The sequence below is a fragment of the Peromyscus leucopus genome, chromosome 2 (genome assembly GCF_004664715.2).
Source record: "Peromyscus leucopus breed LL Stock chromosome 2, UCI_PerLeu_2.1, whole genome shotgun sequence".
Classification (NCBI taxonomy): domain Eukaryota; kingdom Metazoa; phylum Chordata; class Mammalia; order Rodentia; family Cricetidae; genus Peromyscus; species Peromyscus leucopus.
Genome location: NC_051064.1, coordinates 81,936,645 through 81,962,907, shown reverse-complemented (window position 1 = coordinate 81,962,907; position 26,263 = coordinate 81,936,645). Strand labels below are relative to the sequence as shown.

General features: G+C 35.9%; 1 protein-coding gene across 5 annotated transcripts in view; it reads right to left on the bottom strand.

Annotated features, from left to right (window-relative positions):
* The window catches only part of Kdm4c (lysine demethylase 4C), a 196,988-nt gene that overhangs the window by 105,855 nt on the left and 64,870 nt on the right, over positions 1–26,263 (bottom strand). For all 5 annotated transcript variants that reach the window (XR_005090854.1, XR_003734985.2, XM_028873963.1 and 2 more), the window contains 2 exons: positions 14,979–15,082; positions 6,173–6,310 (listed from right to left, as the gene is read on the bottom strand). Coding sequence is in view for 3 of the 5 variants with exons in the window: in XM_028873963.1 (XP_028729796.1) it covers positions 6,173–6,310; positions 14,979–15,082 (242 nt within the window). In the remaining 2 variants the exon portion in view is untranslated. The remainder of the gene's footprint in view (positions 1–6,172; positions 6,311–14,978; positions 15,083–26,263) is intronic.

The window sequence follows — 26,263 nt, the reverse complement described above, 5'->3', positions numbered from 1 at the left end:
GCCCTTCAGGGAGGCTCCCTAAAGACAAAATGTACTGTTCCTTGTGGTGATGTCACAGGAAATAGAAAAGGCTAACTCTTGGTGTCCTTTACTCAAGAGTGGCCCTGAGAGTTTTGATCTTCCTGTGTAAATCTAAAAGAGTAGTCTAAGCTAAGAGAGTCTAATTAGTCCTAGTAGCCATGAACAAAGGCCATTATCTTTATGTACCAAACTGCACAAGCAATATGATAAGGACAAGCAGTGAGGAACTTGTCTTCATCCATCTTTAACTGGAACTTCATAAGGTAGAAAGTTATTTTATTGGCCCTACTAACTCTACCATATGTATTTTCCAACATATGTACGGGGAGAGGGTGCTGCTTTCAACACCTCAATGCTTCTAATGGAAGGTCTTAGACCTGGTTACCACAGCTCAGACACACATACATTGTTCTGAGTTGGGAGTATGCAAGAACACAATAGAAAAATAAGGAACATAATATACTGGGGCATTCCAAACCATAAGACTACAGGGAGCTAAGTATGTTTTTATTAGAGGACAGATAATTCTGAACAAGTTGAGTACACACTATGTAAGCCTACTGTGTACATATTTATAAATGATCTCAAAGCACATTATTAGCTTGGTTTCAGTTTTGTGAAAGTCTGATTTGTAAGAGCAAGATCTGAACAGCATTTCTCAGAAAAACCATTCCCACATACTCCTGCACAAATATGCAGCCCAGCACCTCTTTATGAGCAGACTCTTGAGTACTCCCCAAAGACAGCTTATGTGCCAGGAAAGGAACATAAGACTACAGGGATGATTATGAGAATCATCTTAGTTTAGTAAAACCATGACAAACTATATAAACACCTTCTCAGGTAGCATAACCCTGTTAAATACAAAAGTCCTGTTGCTCTGGAGTACCTTGTCAAACTCTACAAGTCAAGGGAACAACAGAGAGCTAAATAGTCCTGATTGAAGGAAATAACAATGTCAAAGATGTGTACATAGAGTATTAGAGACCTCTTGTAAACAAAAATAATCAGACTAAACTGCTACTAGATCTAAGTTGAAAGAAATGGGAGTTTTAAATAATACTGTGAAAAAGAACATCTTAGAAAGATTCTGAAATAGCCTTCAAATCCACTTTAGTTAAAGATAATGAACTTCAAAAACTTGTAGCAATTTGGAAGAGGTATTGAGTTTGATACCAATGATGGTATGGGATTTCTAGTCAATCAAAGCCAGATCTTAAGAACAAAGCTTTCTTGACCACTACATTATCAACAGGTCATTAATCATTTCAGCTGAAACCTATCCCACTCCCCTCCATCCCATTACAGAGATACCACAAGAAGGTAAGCATCAAAGGACAAAGAAAGCAGTACTGTAACCTATGCAATGCCAAATATTCTCACTTCTGGTTTCCAGACTAGCACCAACATGAAGCAAGCACAGTATCAGTAAATAGAGTTTTTCTCTCTTTCAACTAGCCACCTAAAGTAGCGACAGTTTTCTCTACCAAATAAGCCTGAAAGCTTATAATCAAAGATCTCTCACAGAGAAAATGGTTAGGTATTCTAATCGGTTTTGTTTTCTTTTAAAATAGCCTTTTGTAATAATTCTTTTCTGAGACATCCAATTAGAAATAAAGTGAAATTATTTCATAGCATATAGATGAATGATTTACATATATGTCTATATTATGAAGAAGATGTAGAGCACAGGTTATGCTACACTCATCAGTTAATGCTGTATCTCCAGCAGAGACTTTATCAGGCACTTTTACACTCCTGGCCTAGCTGTGAAAAAGCAAAAGTCTGTTTACAATAATAAAAACCTTTACTCATCAACACTTACAAATCATGAATTCTACCACTTAGAATGAATTTTTTAAAAAGGCAATAAGACTAACAAATAGGGCATCCACAAAGCTACAAGTCTGTTTACCACAATCCATAACTAACCCATACATTATGGGTTGGTCAAATGGTCAAAAGCTATATACATATACAATACTATAAATTTATTAGGTTATCTATCTTGGATATCAAAAATAGAGACCAAAAACAACTAAAGTCTAAAAAAAAATCACATTACATTTTAGTATAAGAAAAATAATTGACTAAGAATAGAAATGGTAATACTAAGAGTGCACAGACTACTGAAACATTCAAAATTTTCTATTAAAAGAATAAATTCCTGTTTTTAAGCAGGCAACACCAGTTACATATGCAAAGTAGATTTTCAATTATCAGTCTATCATTTGCTAATTTGCACTCTTGGTGTTAGGCAGATAAGGTTAGGCTCTCTAAATCCCTTGATGATGTTCTCATCCAAATCCCTAAAATTGGTAAATGTTTTATTGTACATGAAAAAAAAATGTAGACTTCAACATTGTTTGTTCTGAAATAATGATATGAAAGGGTTTGAGAAAGGTCTGTAGAAATTATTTCCACACCCTGCATAGATCTACTAGATTTTAAAATATCAAGTAAATTTCCTCTTTACTTAAGGAAGCCTTTCAGGGGACCTGGCTTCCGTGGGATTAGAAGAGTTTCCAAGTGATGTCAATTATCCCAATTAGCAATGTACATGCAGTAGGAAATAAGACTACTCAAGATCCCTGTATGCTTGAGTCCTGAATCATTTCCACATTATATCTTATATAGAGCCCGTGAATTAGCTCCCCAGACCATTCTACTAAACCAATGGCATTTTCTAGGTTTCTTGCTTAACTACAAACAGTGAAATAAGTAAGATCTGTATATAGCCATCATGACTTACAGAAATAAACAGGACTGGGTGTGTGGCTTGGGGACACAGTGTACTTAGCAAGTGTGAGAGCCTGAGTTAGGCCCTGCACAACAAACAAACCAGCAAACACTTAATAAGCATATGAAGAATTGTCCCCATCAGTAGTAGGTCCAAAGAAACCATCATCTTATCCAGGATATTCACACCACTGATGCCAGAACAGCTGCATGCATTATCCCATTCCCTTTGTATGTATTTTTTCATATTTAATCTATAATATTCTTGAATACAACTTTCTATGTTTCAAAAACAAACAAACAAAACCTAATCAGTGCCTGTCAATTAGCAAGAAAAAGGACCTTACTCTTACAACTCTATTGAAGTACTTTAACTAGCAACCTGGGCTGTTTTGAATGAGCCCCAAAGGCTCATATTTGAATGCTTAGCATGCATTTGGTAAAAGCATTTAGAAATGATTAAGAGGTGTGTCACTGGGGAAGAGCTTTGAGTTTTCAAAAGCCCAAAGCCCACTTTATCTCCAGTTAGCTTGCTTGCTTGCCCCCCCCCATACCCCTACCCTCCTTCTTTCTCTCATATAAGCTCTCAACTACTGTTTTACTACCGTGCCTGCCAAAATGACCATGGACTCATACTCTGAAAGTGAATGCAAATAAGCCACCAATTAAATGATTTCTTTTATAAGTTGCCTTGGCCATAGTGTCTCTTATTCTTTTTAATTTTTCTTTTAAATTTTGAGCTAATAACTACAATATTTCTCTCTTTCATTTCCTACCTCCAAATCTTCCTATGCACTCTTTCCAACTCCCCTTCAAATGCATGGCTTCATTTTTCATTATTACTGCATGAATGTGTGTGTACATATGTATATGTGTATTTCTAAATATAACCTGCTCAGTTGGTACTTGTATGTATGTTTTCAGGACTGACCAATTGGTAAGCTCTTCCCTAGGGAACAACAACACCTCTCCCAATCCCAGCTTTCCATTGTTGCCTATAATTCTTTGCATAGGGTTAAGACCTCATGGACTTCCCCCATCTATTTTGTCATTGTCCATTTGTGTTGTCCTTGTCCAGTTCACATTTGGGCAGTCATGTTGGTGGGGGTGGAGTTAGCTTCTGACATTACTAGGAAACACATCTCACATCAAGCACTAGAAGAGTATTTGACATGCAACCTAAACAAGGGAAGGAAGGGAAATCCTGCTTATTCTCACAGCTTACAGTAACAAACCTAGCCTGTGAAACAATTTGATTTTTGGCTGGTGAGGTCAAACCTGAGCCTCTAACCTTCTAACCTGTAAGAAGACGAAGAGATGACATTTTTAAGCATCAACGACATCGTGCTTTGATAAAGCAGCAATAGAAACTAGTGTACTTTCAGAGCAGCATCACCGGGACCATAGAAAAAGAAGGGTAAGGGAAATGCCCACATGGGACATGTAGAACATTTTAAATTAGCTAGCCTAATGTGTGTATCAATAATTATGTGTCTAGTTAAATAAAATGCCCAAAACTAAGAAATAATATGAGTGAAGGTTCACATACATATGTCTTCTTCCCTTACAGCAAATCTTTAAAGTAAAAAGGGGTCTTTCTAATATATATATATCATATATTATATATAGATATAGATATTTCATATCTAGGAAGAGTAGGAAGGTTGGACCTCAGATCCACCTGCTTCATAACACTTCAGCCACTGAGAGCCTAAGGTGGACCAACATCCACAATTCTTCACAGATTGCAGTCCACTCCTACTACAAAAATGTAGGGAAATGATCTTATTGCTTATGGCTGTCAACAAAGAAGAAATGTCTCATTTTGATCAATATTACCAATTAGTTCTGAAACCTATAATAAACAAATACTAAGCCATTTTTCTGATGATCTGAATATCTACAATTCTTACTTATTCTGCCAAATTTAAAGATCCAAATCACTATACCACATTACAACTTCATAGTTACACAGCATTTCAACACAGAAGAAAGCATTTCACTTCAGTGCAAACACTAAGGTTACAGGTCAAGGCATGCATGCTAAATGTCATATTTCTCATTAAACAGAATGTGATTACTGCCTAATAGGAAGAAGTAGTTCAGTTTTGTGCCTTTGTAAACAACTCCTCAGAAACAGACCTTAATCATTTTCTTCAGTGTTACAGCCACAGGACATTTGCTCATGCTTGATTAAATAGCCCCACCCATTCCCATGCAACTCTAATTAAACTAAGTTAAGTAGTTCACCAACTAAACCAGACAACAACAGAAATATAAAAACAGGAGGGGAACTTGTTGGGAAGAAAAAGGAATTCAGTGGGAGTGGGGAGGGAATGTGAAAGGGACTGAAGGCTAAACAACCTACACACACACACACACACACACACACACACACACACACACACACACATGAATCTGTAAAAAAGAATCAAAATAAACTTCTTAAACAAGAATTCATTCAAATGCTTCCTGATTTGCCAAAGGCTAGAATTTTATATATATTTTAATGTCATGCAATCTTCTAAATACACAGGTAACTAAAGAGTGATTTTTTCCTAAATCCACAAAATGGTCCTACATACAATTGTTCTTCAAGTGGAATAAACAACATTTACTTGTACCACAAAGTAGCTAAGATAAGGCCCATAAGCTGCATTTATCATTTTTCTAACTGATTCTGTCAACTTCATACTGTGAAATAGTTTCAGTAAGATACAGCCCTCTGCCGTTTGCTCCTCCTGAAGCTACAGGAAGGAAAAATTACCATCAATTGTTTAAACAATGTCCCTCTTTTCATGCCACCAGGTGAAAGCAATCTGATTTAATACCAACTGTTCATTGTAGATGAAAAGACAAAGTATATGAGCTACAATAAATACAGTTGACAAGAGCTATGAACAGAACTTTTATACCCATTTTAATGTTAAGATAGATTTTAAAGTACGTTTTACATTATTACTACTGAGAAAAATCACATTTGCATTAATGAAGCTTTAGTAATTTCTTTTTACCACACTCCCTTCACCACCAATAATTCCAAATTTAACTACTCACTTCCTTTTATAACCTGTTTTCTAAAACCACTGACTGAAATTTAACAAGAGAAATCCAAATCTACTTAACACATAGCCAAGAGAAAATGTTGCAAGAAACCCAAGTGCTAGCTTTAAGAGAGAAAGCAAGCATCCACAGCAAAAAAAAATCCAGTCAGAGTAAACTGTCCTACAATAATTTCAAAATAGAAAATTTCAGGAATGAGTTTTCAACTCATGGAAAATAAATATACCAAAACTGAAAGAAAAAAAAAATCTATAGCAAGAGGTACATAGTGTGAATGATGAAAACCAATGCTATACATGTTCAACTAGAATACACACTATATATGCTTAACTTTTCAGGTAAAACTTACCAATTTAGCAACTTTGCCATAGTCAATCCATCTGACAGTAGCAAAATTTGTAGACTCAGCACAATTGAAACCATGATTAAAACCAGCATGATATCCATAAGGAAAAGTGATCATAAACTCTCCAGCCTCCTGTGTGATCTGTAGGGTTTGATGAAACAACGTTTAATAAGACTTTCCAAATCATGTAATGATTAGTATACATTATCATTTTCTATTTTTAAGAAAGCAAAAAATGTCATGATATCACAACTATTTTAAAATGACAAAAGTTCTAGATGTTGAGATGGTTCAGTGGTTAAAATTGCCTAAAAACTTGAATTCTGTCTATGGGACCCACAATGTAAAAGGAGAATGTGTGTTGTCAGTGATTACTGATATTGAATATGAACTCCACGCCTCATCTACAGATACAACACAGAAAAAGGATCTACTACTACCATCTATGTTCTGTGCTTCTCTTTTACCACAACTTCTCCAGATGTGACGTTTTGTCATTACTGCTTTTTCCAGATACTCTATATATTCTTGATGATAGTCTACTAATAATGTTAAGCATGTATTTCTGAATGAAAAAAAATAATTTTACCACTAGAACAGACATAAAATAGCTACAGTGATTTTCCAGCCTTGAACACCAACTACAGGTGGCAAATGAATAAATGAATAAACAATATGAAATGAAATCCAGAAGAATAATAGTCAGGAACAAGAGGTTTGTCAATCCTAGAAAAGATACCAGTTATTCTACAATCTTTTGGGTTTTTTAAAAAAAGAGAAAAGAAAATGAAGTAAAAATCTATCAAAATCTTAATGAAAGTTAGAGAAAATTTTACCACTCAGTTCTCACTAACAGAGGATGCCCCTAAAGCATCAGAAATAAACCCCAAGTAATGTTAAGAGGAAATAATTCTCTTAGTATTTCAGTTTTAAAATGTTGGGAAATGGATGAATATGTAGGTATATGCATTTAAATATTTCTCAAGCCCACTATATAAATATAGGAATGCACACTGTAACCAAACTGTCATCTTAGAGTTATTATGGTGGTGAATACTGAACAATTTAAGGAAGGTCAGATCATCATCATATCAAACACACAACCAAAAAAATTAAGTTCACAAGCCCAGGTCAAATCACAGGGGAAAAAAAAAAAAAAAAAAAAACATGAATAGCCAAAAACAGCATGTCTCTTATCACATTCATTAGTCCTATAGAAACCTCAAGACACAAAACTTAAAAAAATCATCAACTATCATAAACTTTAAAAAAATAATTCAAGGAATTTTATAATGACACAAACACTTTGCAAAAGGAAAACAAAAAGACCTTGAGTTATACACAATAATAAAAATATATACTTGAACAAAATAACAAAGATAATGCAGGATTTGGAAACTGAACTCAATGGAGAAAGACACTGAAGAGAACACAAGCTTAAGTGAAAATGGAACTCAGGGGGGCTGGAGAGATGGCTCAGAGGTTAAGAGCACTGACTTCTCTTCTAGAGGTCCTGAGTTCAATTCCCAGCAACCACATGGTGGCTCACAACCACCTGTAATGAGATCTGGCGCCCTCTTCTGGCCTGCAGTCATATGTGCTATATACATAATAAATAAATAAATCTTTAAAAAAAAAATGGAACTCAGACACTGAATATATCACTTAAAAAATTCAGAAGAAGCCTTACAAATAGAATGAATCAAGCAAATGATAGAATATTAAGACACAAAGTAAGGGATCATGACAATTTAAAAAAAAAGGAAAAATTTAGAAAAGACAACTTCACAAGATAAAAACATACAGAAAATGTGGTACACCATTTAAATACTAAGTCCTCAAATTATAGGCATAGAAAAAGGAAAAGAGTGTATAAGAGTGATACTGGCTTTGTAAAAGTTTGTGAGTGTGAGGGTTTTTGTTTTTGTTTTTGTTTTTCCTTTTGTTTTTTAAAGAGTTTAAGAAGTACAGGTAAATATTGACTGCAGACAGAGTGAAAATTAGTCTCTTCCAGAAAATTATTAGTTATCCAACATTACAAAGTGGTCACTCCAGAAGCCACATGAACAACAAAAAATGGACTCAACCAAATGTATTTATATATTTATGCAAAAATATACATAGGTATGTAACAATAATTTTCAAAGAAAAGGAGGCTCTCAATTTTAGAATGGGAATAGATATAGGAGGGCTTAAAGGGAGGGTACCTGGGAAATACTGGATAAAAAAGGGAAGGAGAAAATTATGTAATTCTATTTTAATTAAAAATGTATGAAAATAAAATATGAAAGGAATTTTATTAAAAATAAGAATGTTACAATGCAATGTATGTAGAACACAAAACCATTCATTTAGATTATCTTTTCTAATATTTAGAATAAATATTAGGCAATCATTATAATATCTCTATTTTGTAGGTGAAGAAACTAAAGCTCTGAAAAATAATGTAATAGAAACCAGGAGTGAACCCAGAAGATGTAATCCTACAATCAATGACTGTCACAAGCTCCTGTGATATCAGAGAATGAATTCCTTGAGGAACATTATGTCATCATGTGCCCTGCATCAAGGTGGAAAACAGAAGTGAGCACAATTCCACATGACATGCCATTGTCAATAATTAAGTTACTGGTACCTTGTTTCTAGGATCTTAAACTCTTCCTGCTACTTTCTATCAAAGCCACAAAAGTCCAACACACCCAGTGAAGTACTGTGCAGTAGCAAAGAAGCTGTTGCAGCACCGTAAAGATTCAGTGTAGCATCTGCTTCCTTCTCTCCAAAGATTGGAAAGGCTTCAAGCCCCAAAACCCCATCATGGTAAAAACAGCCTACTCTGCACTACTGATAACGTACAAAACCCTCTCTTAACACGGGTCTTAAGACTATTCTACCAATACCTAACTAAACCAGCTTTAACCTGCAGGTGATCTGCTTCCCATAATGAATAATAGGCAAGCACACTCGCACTACTCAACTATATATACTAGACCTTGAATTTTTTTTTTTAAATATAGCATCTTGCACTGTGTCTCAATGGGCCTCAAAAAAATCACAATGTTCCTAGGGACCTCCCTCCCTAATCCATCAGGTAGGCTGAGATATTTTCCACTCTGTAGGACTACCTCCTATGCAATCTCCCCTCTCAAACAAAGACAATGGATAAGTATCACTTTGCCACACACTAGAAGCTCTTCCAGGATCTTATCTCCAAATGCCTCCACACCGTCAAGGCCTTCCAGGTTCCCCTCACCCAACACACTGACTGTTGCGTCCCAACATATATGCTGCCCACTTTTCCAGGATCTTACTTCCCACTGCTCCAAGATAGCTTCTACCCTTACTGACCCCATAGTACTCCAGACTACACAAAGAGAGCTTTCTAAGATCTCCTTCACCCAACTGCCACTTTCATAAAACTTACTCAAAGTCAAGCAATAAGTCTTGAGTTCTGCACTAGAAGGCAGCAGAAAGAAAGAGCAGCAAGGAATGTGCTGGACAATGTCTGCTGCAAAGGAGAACAGAAGACCCTCCATAGAAGACTAGGAAGAGAAACTGCACGGTAACTAAAAAAGACCACAAAAAGTCAACAAATGACAGGAATTAATAACTATTAATACTAATAGGTTCATTCTCCAATCAAAAGACAGATATCAGACTGGACTAGAAAACAGAGGGCATTTTATGGCTTCCTCCAAGAAACATATCCCATCTTTTTTTGTTTTGTTTTTGTTTTTTGGAGACAGGATTCCTCTCTGTAATAATTATGGCTGCCCTAGAACTTGCTTTCTAGACCAGAATGACCTGGAACTCACCGAGATCCACCTGCCTCTGTCTCCCAAGTGTTGGGATTAAAGTTGTATACTGCCACCACCTGGCAATATTCTACCATCTTAAGGTAAAAGATGGAAAAAGGTATTCCAAACAAATGGAACTAAAAAACAAACAGGCTTAGCTATTCTAATATCTGTCGAAGTAGACTTCAATCCAAAATTAATCAAAGTAATAAAGAAGGACATGCCATAGCCATTAAATGAAGAATCCACGAAGGATTTACTATTGTAAATCTCTATAGATGCACCAAGCCCAGTTGTATCCAACTTCATAACTACATACTATTAGATCTAAAACATGCAATAACTCTTAACAGAGTGATTGCTAGTGATTTCACACTCCATTCTCACCAAGAAATTATGTCGACTAAAACCAAACATAGAAATGATGGATTTAAATGATACCATAAACCAAAAGGACCTAAAGAATACAGAACATTCTATAAAACAAATTCTTCTTGGGAGTCTATAGAAGTTTCTCCAAGTACATCAGGCAGACCTAAAATGATAGGTTTATAATAAATATTAAGAGCCTACAGTGAAAAATATGGGACCTCTCAAATTAGTAACAGAAAGATATACCTGAAGGCCTTGAAATAACAAGAACAAACAAAACCAAAACCAGTAGGTTAGAATAGACAATAAAGACTGGGTATGAAATTAATGAAATAGAAACAAAACGTACAAAAAAATAAGTGAAATGAAAAGTTTTTCTTTAAAAGGTAAACAAGATTGACGAAAATTTTAGCTAATTAAGCAAAAGAGAGGACCAAAATCAATAAAATTAGAAATGATCAGAAAGACACTTAGGAAACTCAGAGAATCATAAGAGCATGCTTTAAAAACTTTATGTTCCACTAAACAGGAAACTCTGAAAGAAATAGATATTTTAAGATGCATGTGATTTCCTAAAGTTAACTAAGATGAAGAAAATAATTGAAACACACCTATAACAACAAATAAAATAGATTCAGGAACTGAAATTCCCACAATTTTAAAAAAGGACCCAGGCCAGATGCACTGAGAACAAAATTCTACCAAGATATTCACAGAAGAACTAACAACAATACTCCTTAAATTTTTTGGTAAACTATAAAAGGAAGAAACACTTCCAAATTCTTTTTGTATATCTATCTATTATTTATTATCCTGAAAACAAAACCAAAGACTCAACCAAAAAAAAAAAAAAAAAAAAAAAAAGCAAGATGGGCAAATTCCCCTTACAAACATAAAAAATACTAAAAGACTAAATTCAAGAGCACATCAAAAACATCACTGACCATGATCAAGCTGGCTTTATCCCAGATTCAGGAATAGTTCAACATATGTAAATCAATAAACAAAATCCACTACATAAATAAGACAGAACAGATACCTCAGGATGAACTCATTACACTTATTAAAAGTCTTTGACAAAAATCCATGAGCATCCTTTCATGATAAAAGTCTTAAGAGAATGTAGGAATACAGGGGATATTTCTCAATATAATAAAGGCAATATACAACAAGCCTAGAAAATGTCACACTAAATGGAAAACAAAGTCAAACCATTTCCACTAAAATCAGGAATGAGACAAGGACAGTCATTCTATCTACTGCTCTTTAATATAATGCTTGCAGTCTTCACTAGAGCAGTAAGATAAAGAGAACACAAGTAGAAAAGGGAAACACCAGAGAATTCTTATTTAAAAATGGTACAGTTATATACATAAAGGAACCTACAGACCACCAGAAAACTGCTACAGCCAATAAATATGTTCAGAAAAAAATTCACAAACAAAAATCAATAGACTTTCTATATAGCAATAACAAAAATACTGGGGAAAAAAATCAGGCAAACAATCCAATCCATAAATACCTAAAAGGAATGAAATAGATTTTAAAAATCATTTACATACATATGTATGTATGTATTTGTGTTGTGGGATATTTGTACCCTGGGTGAAGACGTATAGCTGTGACTGGTGTAATAAAAAGCTAAATGGCCAATAGCTAGGTGGGAAGTATAGGCGGGACTTCCAAGCAAAGAGAGAGAACTCTGGGCAGTAGAAAGGCAGTTATCAGCTAGACATACAGAGGAAATAGGAGGTGCATGATGAAAGAGAGGTAACACCATGTGGCAAAATATAGATTAATATAAATGGGTTAATTTAAGTTATAGGAGATAGTTGAGAACAAGCCTAAGCTAAGGCTGAGTTTTGATAATTAATTAGTTTCTGTGTCATTACTTGTGGGCTGGGAGTCCCAAGGAGAATCATATCATATATAAAGCAAGCTAAGGAACTGAAAAACTTGTACAGTGAAATCTTTAAGGAAGAAATTAAGGAAGATACCAGAGGCTGAGAAGTCCTCTCATGTTTATAGATTGGCAGGATTAACAGTTATGTTATCAAAAGCAATTACCAGATTCAATGCAATCTTCATCAAAACTTCAATGTAATTCTTCACAGAAATTGAAGGTAAGAATCACAAAATTCATGCAGAAACATGAAAGACTTAGGATAGTCAAAACAATACTGAACAATAAAAACACTGCTAAAAGTATCATCATCATTGATTTCTATAGAAATATACTATAGAATTATGGTAATATAAACAGTATGGCAATGTCATAAAAACAAATACATTGATCAATAGAATAAAATTGAGAGCCCAGACATGAGCTCATACTCTTACAGTTATGTGACTATTGACAACACTTTTACAGCTACCTGACAATTGACAAAGAAGCTAAAAGCACATTGGAGAAAAAAAAAAAATCTTCCACAGATAGTATTGGTCAAACTAGAGAGCTACATGTAGAAGAATGAAATTAGATATTAATTTTGACTCCACACAAAAGTCAAATCCCCATGTATGAAAGACTTGGATTATGGAAATCAGTATGGAGGTAATTCAAAAGGTTAGAAGAAATAGATATATAATATGACCCCGTTACAGCATTACTGAATTCTGGTATATTCCCAATGGATTCTGTATCTTACTATAGAGATATTGGCTCCTCCATGTTCATTGCTGTGGTATTGACAGTAGCTAAGAAATAAAAGCAGCCTAGATACCTACCAACTGAAAAAAATGTGTAAAGAAAACATCCTATAAATAGAATGTTACTCAGCTATAAAGAAAAACATAATTGTGAAATTCACAGAAAAATGGGTCGAACTATAAATAACCATTCTGAGTGTGGTAACGCAAACCCAAAAAAATACCAACACACATTCATTAGTACAAGTGGGTGCTAAATGCTGGCTTTGAATCTTTCAATATTTGTTTAAACTGGAGTACTCAAAGAAAATAGCCTAGTAACAGTCATGGAAGGAGAGTGGATTTCAAGAGACAGAAAACAGAATACAGGTGTTTGAAGGGGAAAAGAGGAGTTACAGTATGAAACATTAAATGAGATAGATGGATGGGATATGAGGGTAGAGAAATTGAGTATAGGTGAGATAATTAATATTAAATAACTTTTTAAATGGTATATTGTGATTTAGTATCTAGAAGCTTCCAAAAATAGATGTGTACATAAAGAGTTTGAATGGAGTTACCCTATAATTAATGAGGGGACAATGTCTCCCCTAGATAAAATGATACTATCAAGTAAAAAAGCCCAGTGTCAAATAGGGGTTATCTCTGAGTTGTTGGTCAATAAGGTATCCTAGACATTTGCCCCAAACATTACAGCTATTGCCATTGCTTGTGACTGCCCTCTACAATTTGATGTAGACACCACATACTTGACTCACAAACATTGAAAAAAATCATGCTGGTACTGACATGGAAGCATCTTCATCCATATTGGCTAGCTTCCACAGCACTAAAAGGTTATATGAACACTACTAAGAAAGAAAAGTCATCAACAGTTTTACCCAGCTTTGAACCCTGAGAGAAACAACACTGAGCTGGCAAGATAAACTCATTTGTGTAATAGTGTTACAACTGTTACAGTAGCAACCAAGCACTATCTGCTTGGATTTAGAGTTCACCCCACAGGATGAAAGGTATGCCTGGTACCATTAATTGAGTGCAAACTTCTTGCTTGGCTAGGTCATAGGCTCCAGGGGAAGACCTATCAGAATTATTCTGATAAATGGATATAATGATAAATTGCTCTCCTGTACAGTTCTTTGCTTTATAGCCATTGATTAGTGCATTTCTCAACCTTTAGTCAGTAGACATTGAGATCTACAACTGGCCAGTGTGCAAAGACTAAGAGACCATGGAATGTTCAGCACTAAATAAGAGTGTCTATATCACACCCCTTCCCCACAAAGCTTAAAAATCATTCTGGAAGTGGGAACAGAAAGATAAGAGCTGGAGAAAGTAGATATTTGAAGAAAATCAGTATTTGCCAGACATGACAGCACCATGATTCACACATGAACTCAAAGCAGTTATGATTGTGTACACAAAAACTGTACAAAATCAAACAAGCCATAATCTCAGTATGGATGAAGAAGATCTCAGATCAAGAAGTCCCACCCTAGCTGAAGAGGTACTGGCAACTGATATCTAGTGATATCAGTTCTTTTTCAATGTGTGGCCCTTGAGAAGCTATCCATCTTCCAGTACATGATCCTACACCCATGCAGATATATAACTCACTAAGTAGACTGTGAGGTTTTTTTTTTTTTTTTTTTTTTTTTAAAAAAAGCACATTAGGTTTGGAGGGAAAAATGGTTGGGAGGCAAGCTCTGGATGGGAGAGAACAGTGAGTGGATTTTATCAAAACATATTATATTTATGTATGAAATTCTCTAATAATAAAAAATTAATATAAACACTAGTAAATATATTTTAAAATGAAATAAACAGTTAAGACAAATTAGTTATTGATGTTATAGAACATGACCTTAAATTTCTCTTCATCTATCATAAGTGTTATTTAATAATCCAAGATATAGTACTGCACTTTAAATTCATCCTAAATACAAATACCACAAAATGAAAAATCTATTTGTGAAAGCCTAACAAGGACAAACCTTGTCAAAGGGAATGCCATACTTCTTCAGCACTGAGGGGGAAATCAGTGTCATCTTGTGGCGGAGAAATGCATCACAGCCTTGGGAGCTGCTAGGGAAAAAGCCTAAAGATGAAGAGTAAATAAGGGTCAGTTAAAATAAGATTTCATATAGTTTTTAAAATATACTTGAGTTCTAATGTTCTGACAACTCTTACTAAAAATCAACTCAAGTCATAATTCTTTAAAAGTGATATAATTTATGTCAAAAGGCTAATCTTTTCAAAATATTTACCAAGAATTACTTTTTTTTTTTTTTGGTTTTTTTGAGACAGGGTTTCTCTGTGTAGCTTTGCGCCTTTCCTGGAGCTCACTTGGTAGCCCAGGCTGGCCTCAAACTCACAGAGATCCACCTGGCTCTGCCTCCCGAGTGCTGGGATTAAAGGCGTGCGCCACCAACGCCCGGCAAGAATTACTTTTATAAGTATAAAATTGTTTAAACTTTAGGAAAAAAATTCAATTAGATACATATTTGAACTCCAGTTGCCCAATATAGTAAAGAGCCTTACTATTCAAGCAACAACTGAGAGTAAGAATGCATTTACTAGACAAATCACTCATTGGTGATTCTGAAGAACTATCCTCTGGAGAACTAATCATTCTGAAAGCATTTGCTCCCAAAAGCCCAACGTACAGTACAAACCAAACAGTCCCCATCATTCTTTGTTTCCTTCAAATTAACTTCATACTAACCACTACTAACCTGTAGTAGTCTATAACTATGCTTGACAACAACTAATTAAATATTTCAAAATCACAAAAAGAAATGATATATTTCTTAAATGACAGATTTCCCCTTTCTGAGCATGGTATAAGTGTTTGGAGATGTCAGAATATACAATATCCATCCATAATTACTATATATCAAGTAGAAATAATATTATTTTAGGGGCTGGGGAGAGGGTTAAACTGTTAACAGCACTTGCTGGTCTAGCAAAGGACCCAGGTTTGGTTCCCAGCGCCCACATGGTGGCTTACAACCTTCTGTAACTCAAGTTCCAGGGGATCTGATGCTCTCTTCTGACCTTTAGAGTACTAAGAATATATATGGTACACATACACACATATAAGCAAGCAAACACTCAAAACTCATAAATAAAATTAAAAAACTTGATTTTTAAAAATCCCTTCTTAGTCAACATAAAAAAAATGCTTGGAAACTTGCCTTACCAGCTATATATGTGGGGAACTGATTTTGGAGAGGTCTTAAGAGAGGAAAGCTAAACATTCAGGAAATCTTTTATTCAACAGTATATTGTGGTGATATTATGTCCCCCAATATATTGTACACCCTAATAAACTTATCTAGGGTCAGAGAACAGAACAGCCACTAGATTAGACATAGAGGCCAGAAAATGATGGCCCAGGAAGTGATGGCAGGAAGCAGAAAGGTATAAAAGGCATGAGGACCAGGAACTAGAACCTTTTTAAGCTTTTAGCTTTTAGCAGCAGTTCAGCTGAGATCCATTCGGATGAGGACTCAGAGGCTTCCAGTTTGAGGAGACAGGATCAGCTGAGAAGTTGGCAAGGTGAGTTTGGATGTGGCTTATTCTGTTTCTCTGATCTTTCAGCATTCACCCCAATACCTGGCTCCAGACCTTTTAAGATTCATGCTACAATATTTAAACATACATTTAACAGTGTATTATGCTTTAGGTCATGGCTGATTTTCTCCATCACTGCCTTCAATCTTGCTAAGGCATACTCTCATTACCTTGGTGATACAAAGGAAAGGAAAATGAAAACTGGCATGTTTGATATCCTGTTCAGCCCTTTCTCTCTCAAAGATCTCACCAAAGAAAGCAGAAAACAAGTTACATTGAGGAGAAAGACAAGAGATATATGATAATAAGAGGACAGATCCGGAGGAAACAAGAGGACACCAGGGATGATGCCTATCCAGAGGGAGGTAGCAAAGGTGCTGTGTGACCACACTGTCTAAAATGAAGGGAAGACCTGCCAGATTATTACTTATCTAGTGAGCCCTGGAGCTCTACAGACCAACTCAGAGTAGTCTACTTTGATGAAAATCTCATTAGTACTCATCCAATTAATTGCAAAAAAAATTCACAATGTTTCAATTTTGTGTTAGTTGCATTCACAGCTATTCTCAGCTGTGAGCCACAAGCTGTAGACAAGTGTTTAATCCCCAACCATCTTATCCCTGTAGAATAATTTCCCAGAAATTTTTTAAGTGATTTAAATATTTGCTTATGCTTCAGTGGGGAGTAAGGCCATAGCCCATATATAGGAAGGGATAGAGAGGGAAGGAGGGATAGATGCCCACAGAGATGGGCAGACAGAGGGCTGGGGGTTGGGGGGAGTGGAAGCAAACAGCTAGGAGAGAAACAAGAGAATTTAAGTAACAACTTGGTAGAAAAAAGTACATTTGGGGGCTAGACAGTTGGCTCAGCAGTTAAATGTCTATACTGTTCTTTCAGAAGACCCAAGAGTCTAGTTCTTAGCACCATGATAGGAGGCACACAACCACCTGTAACTTTAGCTCCAGGAAATCTGCTTTCCAGGGTCACCTTCACTGACTTGCACACACCCTACACATATACAGACATACATTTGCATAATTAATTTTTTAAATAATCTGGCTTTTTTTCTTAAGTATATTCTGGGTAAGCACCTGCACCTGTTTAAAAGCAGGAAAGGGAGGGGGGAGGGAGAGGAGTTCACAAAATCAAGTCTCTGTGGAGACATTGGGAACTACTACTATTCTCCACAAGACTGACACAAATAAAGACATAACTTTTCCCTATGGGGTCATTTCACAGCAGCCTTTACCATGATTAATAATCATAAAATGTAAACACAAAGTAAAACTTTAGTGAGCATAGAGAAAATGCTGTACCAATGTAATGATTAAGTCGACACAGTAAGATGTTCTAAGTCTTACCTTCAGAGAGGGTAAAGCACCCAACTCTGGGTGGTCTCCAAATTCAAACCCATGCAAAAATTTTAATAATACAGTTCAAATAGATCTATCAGGCTTTCCAAATCTGTAACTTTGTGCTACACTATATGAATTGAATTTTAAATTAAAATCACTGAAGAAAGAAGAGTCTATTAATTTGCTTCTGAATTGGATTTGTAATCAGGACATGAACAACAGGGAAACATGTCAAAATTTAACTTGAATTGGAAAACCACTGAAGGAAGGTAATGTGCAGTATGTTACAAATTTCACATTGGTTGAGAAATTATATTTACAGGGTGTTATCAGAAATATATTTAACCACATCTTGGAAATTAGAGCCAGCACAAATTGAGTACAAGGCATGTGTACTCATACTCTCACTTCATAGGTTACAAAAACAATTAATTTGATACATAACCACACTACTGCTCAAAACAAAAACAATACCTGAAAGAGTGAGGTCTGGCTTTCATAAACAATATTAAGGTCTGTCAAAGTCAGTAAAAAGCAAAAAAATAATTAAGATCTCACCAAAAAAGATAACAGTAGAGTAAAACTCCACTTAAGAACATCAGTCACCAAATGGACTTCTGCAAATAAGTTCATCAAATATATCTTTCTGAGTCCATCTTAAATTCTTTACTTTCCTTATGTATTTGACAGTAATTCATTTATAAGAAATGTTCTCTGAAAGTTCCCATGATTTAATGTTACTATTGGAACATTCTATAACATTTACTTATTTGTCAAATCAAACATTAATGGGACCAGTAATTGTTTCATAATCCTCAGAGGAAGAAGTTTCAAGAAGGTCTTTAGTAATACTTCAATCCTGTGGCCACAGAACACCTCATATATTTGGGCACCAACAACATACGACAGGTAGAAAAACATGCAAGATAATCCTGCCACATCTTCCTAATGCCTTGGCTTTTGTAGCATTACATCATTTGGTTTGTTTTCATTTAGAAACTAAAATATATAAAACCTGCATTAGTGTTGAAAGTAACAAAATTCTCTCCCAATTTGGTACAGATGTGAAGAAAAGGTACTTGAGAGACATCCTACTTGAGGTGAAAACCATCCTGCAAAACTCTGTATAAATAATAGTAAACATCCTTTCACCAGAATTTTTGGAGGTTGTTTGTTTTATAATGCTTTGGCTGGGCACTATTTTTTTTTCTTTCTTTTCTTTTTACCCCTATTTTAGGACAAAAGGGCCAGCCAAAGAAGCCCACCCTGACCCTGAAAACAGAGACAGTGAAAGAAACATACTTTGGCCCTGAAACCAGAACCAAAGAAACACAACCCTAACCCTGAAACCCCTGACCCTGAAATCGGAGCCAAAAAACCACACTTTGTCCCCGGAACCAGAGCCAGTGGAACAAACACACCCTGGCCCTGAAACTAGAGCTAAAAAAGGCCAGTGAAAGATACACACTTTGGCCCTGAAACCAGAGCCAAATCTGCCCTTGACCAACTGAGCACAAAATCAACCAATCCCTGGGCATGAAATCTAGCCAATCTGAACTTATCCAAGCTCAAGGGCATTGAAATCTGACCAATTCCCTCCCTGAAAATCTTCTCCCTGAAAAGACCCACCCCTAAGAAGCCCTATATAATCCGTATGCCTGTTTAATTGGCAGCTGCCCTTCTCCATGCTGCCAGAGGCAGCCACTCTCTCTTCAAAGAGTTTTCACCAGAGCAGAGTTTTCCCAGCAGAGATTCCGCTCTGCTGGGAAACTCCCTTGGGGAGTGGAGCTAAAAAAGCAATGGACACCTCTGCTGGGAAATTTCCTAGGGGAGCAAGGCAGAAGTAACAACTTTTTGCTGGAGCCTGAGCAGATTGCTACATTTCTATAGAGATTTCTCCCTTAGCAGAAGTAACAACTTGGGCTGAAGCTGAGAACCAACAGACATCTCTGCTGGATGGGAAACTCCCTTAGCAGAGAGTATCAGTGCTCAGCTGTAATGGCTCCATTTCGGAGAGAAGCAGGATTGCCACACCCTGCAGGGAGGCCATCCCCCAACAGAACTCAGTTTCAGGTATAGCCTGATTTCCAGACAAGTCAGGATACCTTTCCCTCCACAGCTGTAGGCATGACCTTGATTTCCCCACAAGTCGGGATATCTTTCCCTCCACAGCTGTAGGTATCCAGGATACCATCCTTTCACAGCTGTAGTTACAGCCTGACTTCCCAACAAGTCAAGATACCTTTCTCACAGCTGTAAGTATCCAGGATACCTTCCCTTCACAGCTGTAGGTATATAGCCTGACTTCCTGAAAAGTCAGGATACCTTTCCCTCAAGAGCTATTAACACTTGGAGGTATAGCCTGACTTCTGAGAGTCAGGATATCTTTCCCTCGGGAGATGTAACATTTGCACTTACAGGTCTTTTGCAGATAAGATATAGTTTCTTGTGATGTATTTTATGGGATTTCTGTGCATGTGAATGTGTGTGCATCTATATGTGTTTCTTGTGTTTTTTTCTCCTGGTAGTTTGTTTGGTTTGTCCTATTCCAGTTTGTTTTTATCCTATTTTATATTACTTTACTGTATTTTTAGATGCCTATGTATATTGTAATGAAGGAGAGAAAGAAGGGATGCGGATTTAGATGAGTGGGAGTCGGGGGAATCTTGGAAGAGTTGGGGGATGGGAACCATAATCAGAAAATATATGGGAAAAATCTACTTTCAATTAAAAAGGAATTAAAGCCATTAAAAGTCACACATTGTTTTAATCCTTGTGCATGGCTATTCAGAAAAGATGAATACATAGAGATAGAGGGAAAACCATAACCTAGATTCCACAGAGGAATTATACAGGTAAGGAATAGGGAATGGCTTCTTCCTGTGTAATGGTTGTCTTTTGGAAACATTTTGGGGAATATATTACCTAAATAATCCCAAGATATTATAAAAAGGGTAGAGCCATAGGAACAGAAATCAGATCAAGACTGTAGCAACACTGGGTAGGAATTAAATGCAGGAAGATATGAAAATAGTGGTGATTTTTTTCACTGAATACATTTGCCCAAACTCACTGGAGTGTAAAGGGAATTTACCCAATAAATCTGACCAAAAATATTTATCAGTATTTTTTAAATTGTTTTAGAAAAGAAACAAATGCAAAAGTAGCGTCTCTTCTTTCTGATGAAGTTTTCCATGTTGTCAACTAGGTTATGTTTTGTAAAATATTCGTTATTACTAAGAAATTCTTGGGGCTGGAGAGATGGCTCAGAGGTTAAGAACACTGACTGTTCTTCCAGAGGTCCTGTGTTCAATTCCCAGCAACCACATGGTGGCTCACAACCATCTATATTGAGATCTGGTGCCCTCTTCTGGTGTGCAGACTGTATACAGTGCAGAACACTGTACACATAATAAATAAATAAATCTATAAAACAAGAAGTTCTCTTTAAATTATATCTCATATAACTCAAGTACATAGACATGATAATGCTTTAAACAAGCACAATTTTTAAGTTTGGAGGGAAAGTTTACGATCCAAAGGGTAATAATATTTAATTAGGCACAATAAACACTGTATGGATTTCCCAATTTTTATTAACCATGTAGGGAAAAAGAGAAAACAAAAGAAAGGAAAATAGGAGAAAAGCAATTGGGAGGTCAAAGGTATAGATCTATTTCTGCATTAGGAATACTCTTTGATAAAGATCATTTATTTTGAATATAGTTGAAATTTACCATAGTATGTGTCATAGTTTGAATGTAATTGGCTCCCATAATCTCACAGGGAGGGGCATTATTAGGAGGTGTGGCTTTGTTGGAGTGGATATGACCTTGTTGAAAGAAGTGTGTCACTGTGGGGGTGGGCTTTGAGGTTTCCTCTGCTCAGGATACCACTCAGTGTGTCAGTCGACTTCCTGTTGCCTGCGAGATGTAGGGCTCTCAGCTACTAACCCAGCACGTCTGCCTGCACAACGCCATGCTCCCCATCATGAAGCTAAAGGACTGAACCCCTGAAACTATAAGTGAGCCATCCCAAGTAAATGTTTCCTTTATAAGAGTTGCCGTGGTCATGGTGCCTCTTCATAGCAATAGAAACCCTAACTAAAATAGTATTTTTGACACAGTTTAATAACTTCTATATATTTACATTATTAATATAAGCCTTACAAAATGTAAATAAATGCCAAGAGCCCAAAAGTTTCTTCAGTGAACTGTTGGAGCCCACGAAGTTTCCTGGTGGCTGTACCCAGCAGGACTGCATAAAGGGTTGATTGGACTATGGGCCTGAGTAGCAGGTGTTTGGAAGGGTCTACACTTGTCTGTACTTAGCTAGGGGGAGGTCCTTTGCCCCTTCCCTTGGCATTGCTATAAATAGCCCTTTGGAATAAAGAAAGCTCTGGGCCAGTGGATAAGGACAGAGGCCCACCTGAGGTGATCCTGTGTTTCTCTCTGCTTCTCTCCTCTCTTTATTTCTAACTAAGTCTCTTATCCCTCATTCCTCAAGAGTCCCTGGGGTAAATAAAAGTGGGGGCTGGTCCCCCACAGTGAACAATACTAGTAAAACTGACGCCTTCATCTTACCTTATGAAATCAACTCAAAATGAACACAATACCTAAATTCAATACCTGAAATTTTGAAATTACTCAAAGAAAATATCTCAAGACAATGATATAAACAATGTTTTTTAAGGTGAGGTCTCAAAGGCTCGGGAGGAAAAAACCAAATGGAATAATATCAAACTATCAAGCTTCTGCACAGCAAAAGAAGCAAGCAACAGAGAGAGAAGACCTGTCTAACATTCAACATTCAACTGGTTAATATCCAGAATATATAAGGAACTCAACAGGAAACAAAAATTAAGATAAAAGTCAAATGAAATAAATATACATGTCTCAAGACAGACACAAAAATTTAAAAAAGAACTACCATATGACATAGAAATCTACTTCTAGATACATAAATCCATATACTAAAGAAACAATCCACAATCCAGTGTTCAATGGGGCACTTTTCACTACTGAGAAGAAATGAAAACAAATAGAAGTTATCTATTAACTGATGAATGAATAAGGACAACATGGAATATGTACAATGAAATATTATTCAGCCATGAAAAATTATTGCAATATAGCAAGTTATCATACTAAACTCTCAAAATATATAAGCATAATGTGGCAATAAAGGAAAAATGAACCAGGTGTAATGTCACCACAATAATCCCAGCACTGGGGAGAATAAGACAAAAGGATCATCACAAGTTTCAGGCCAACCTGGAATACACAGTGAGTTACAGGCTAGGCTGGGCTGTAGAGTGAAAGCCCTGTCCCCAAATAAAAACTCAACCAATAAATAAATGACAATAAATTAAAAGATGGAAAAAAATATAGCTCTGATACATAAGGAAAAGAACAAAAGAAGAAACTATGAGATGCTGTGTGGTTTTCATGTCTATAATCCCAATACTTGGCAGGCTTAGGCAGAAGGGTCAGGTCACCATCTACAACACAGCAAGTTTAAGGTAACACTTTGTGTCCAAAAATTATTTCAATTTAAAAAAAAAATAAATCAATATTGCAACTTCAGGAAATAATTTCAGAGACAGATGAAATTCTTAGCAAGATTTCCTTATGGGGACCACTAAGATGGTGCCACCAAGCCACAAAACTTCAGTTCAATCCCTGGAACCCAAATTCTGGAGAGAAACGATTTCCAGAGCTTTCCCTATGGCCTCCATGCAATTCACACACATACATACAAACATAAACACAATTAATAAACTGTTTGCTTAACATTTTCTTATGAAGTAATGAGCTACCGTATGTGAAAAGAAATCTAGACATTAGAGCCTCAAACTTCTCTGGATTTCTTCCATCAACCCAAATCACTGCTGAAAAAGGAGTACCAGACAGAGTTCACAGTGACTTTTGGATCAAGGATAATACTTCTCTAAGAAGTGCCTTGCTATTTATCTCCTGAAAAGAGTACCTTTTATAATTGAAAAGTTTTTTGTTTGCCTGAGACAGGGTCTCATGTAGCCCAGGCTGTCCTCAAACTAATTGTGTAGGGAAGGATGGCATCAGACTTCTAATCCCTTTCTCTCTCTTCCCAGTTCTCTTATAGGTGTGCACCACCATGCCCAGTTCTACCTACCAGTTCTTAGAGACTGGACTCAAGGCAAGCACTCTACAAACTGAGCTCTAGCCCCAGTTATTCTTCTTTTCAATATCAAATTGGCTAGCAGAGCAGAAACTTCCACCTCAATTTTAAGTTCTGTAGGTTATTCTTACATGGATTATTTTTGCATTTCAGAGACTACCTAGTTGTAAGTCTTTTTTCTCTCCCTGACATGTGACAGATCTCATATGTGTACATATGATCACAATTCTTTAAGAAATAATGAGAATCAAACAGGTACAAAGATAACTAGATGATTTTTCTGGCTTAAGCCCTACCCTAATTATATGCTCAAAATCACAGAAATCTTCATTTCCTTTGATAATTCCTCTTTGATAACTGATAATCTCTTTCTAGATTATTTCTTCCTAAATCTACTATGAACAAATATGATTATCAAAAAAGTACGATTAGCTGGGTGTAGTGATGTATACATTTATGATGTCCACATTTATGAGACCAAGGAAGTGGGTATATCTGAGTTTGAAGCCAGCCTTGTCTATGTAGTAAGACCCAGTATCCAAAAAGGGGTAAAGATCAAAATACAATTACACATAGTAAGTTCATTAATAACAAATTATGGGGAGGGAGAGAATTAGGGATTGTTCCACTACTCTTAACATGTCCCAGCTACTTATTAGACACAAATAATTTCAAGCTGATAGATCACTAACTGCAAAAAAAGGCATGAAGATAGGTCTATCACTGGACTACTTCTTTTTAAAAGACTATATATATATATATATATATATATATATATATATATATATATATAAACATTTTGCCTGCATGTTTGTGCCCAGTACCAAAAAAGGTCAGAAGATGGTGTTGGATTTTCTGAAATGGAGTTAGAGAAAATTTGTGAGCCACAATGTGGGGTCTGGAACTCAGGTACCTCTGAAAGAGCAGCAAGTTCTCTTAACCACTAAGCCATCTCTCCAGCACAGACTTCATTTTTTTTTTTTTTTTTAAATATTTACAGAACCCCTTAAGATTGACTGTTTTATTATAATCAGGGCTATTTATTTATTAATATTTCAAAGTCAGAAATTTTCAAATGACATTTTTAGACCATCAATAAATGAATGCTTATGGGAATAATATTTATCACTTTGAAATAATAAGAGTAAATCATCCTCATTCAAAGAGAAAGATATGAACACAGGTCATTTTCAAATCTGTTCATGATCAAAATGACTCGTTGCTCATATTACAGCTATATTTCTCTGCTGACAGCACTGCAAGGACCAAGCCAAGGTTCTTATGAATGACTTCTAAGAAAATGACAAATTTTGGATATAATTTCAGGAAATAGAGGGAATGGCTGCTTATGTTCCAGCCATAGAACTTTACTCTCCAGCAAAGGGATGTCTACAAATCAGGGTAAAAGAGTCTACTCCCTGGGCTTCAAGTTTGCTACCAGGAGTAAAGTGCACATACATACTCACATATGTCTCTAACTGTAATTCATGTGCTCATTTATTAGTCCTTCCTAATAATTACTCTTCTGCCCTCCTTTGTTGAATATTTTGCCCTCCTTTTGTAAATAAGGTGGTAGCTAGATGCAGCTGCTGAAACCTATGATACCAACTACTCAGTAGGCTGAGACAGAAGGATCTCCTAAGTATAGGACATAGAGGCCAGCATGAGAAACACAGTACTAACCTGTCAAACAAAATAAAACAAATAATTGAGTAAATGCAAACTTATAAAGTCTTAATTGAAAAGTACCTGTTCAAACAATAAGTAAGGTGACAGACTATGTACTGTCACAGGTAAACAAAAGAATCCACTCCCTGGTAGTCACTCACATTCCCAAACTTGCTGTACATCATTCTAAATCATGTATCTTTTCTCAATAACTAAAATTTCCACCAGTGCAAGCAAGTCATTCTCAATATTTTTAACTAACAGTATTTTATTCACAGTAAGAGACAAATGGAATACACACTTTCATTAAAAAAAACAATGACATTTCCAATTTACTTCAATCTGGTTTTGAATTAATTTAATATAACAGCAAAATCATTGCCCTTTTTCTATAATAAGTGAGACTAAGATGTAGATGTTTTAAAAACTGAAAATCATTTGATCTGTCATTTTTTATTAAACTTTATACTCCATTATCTTCCAGATTTGAAATTCAACTATATCAAACCTAACAGTGGAAA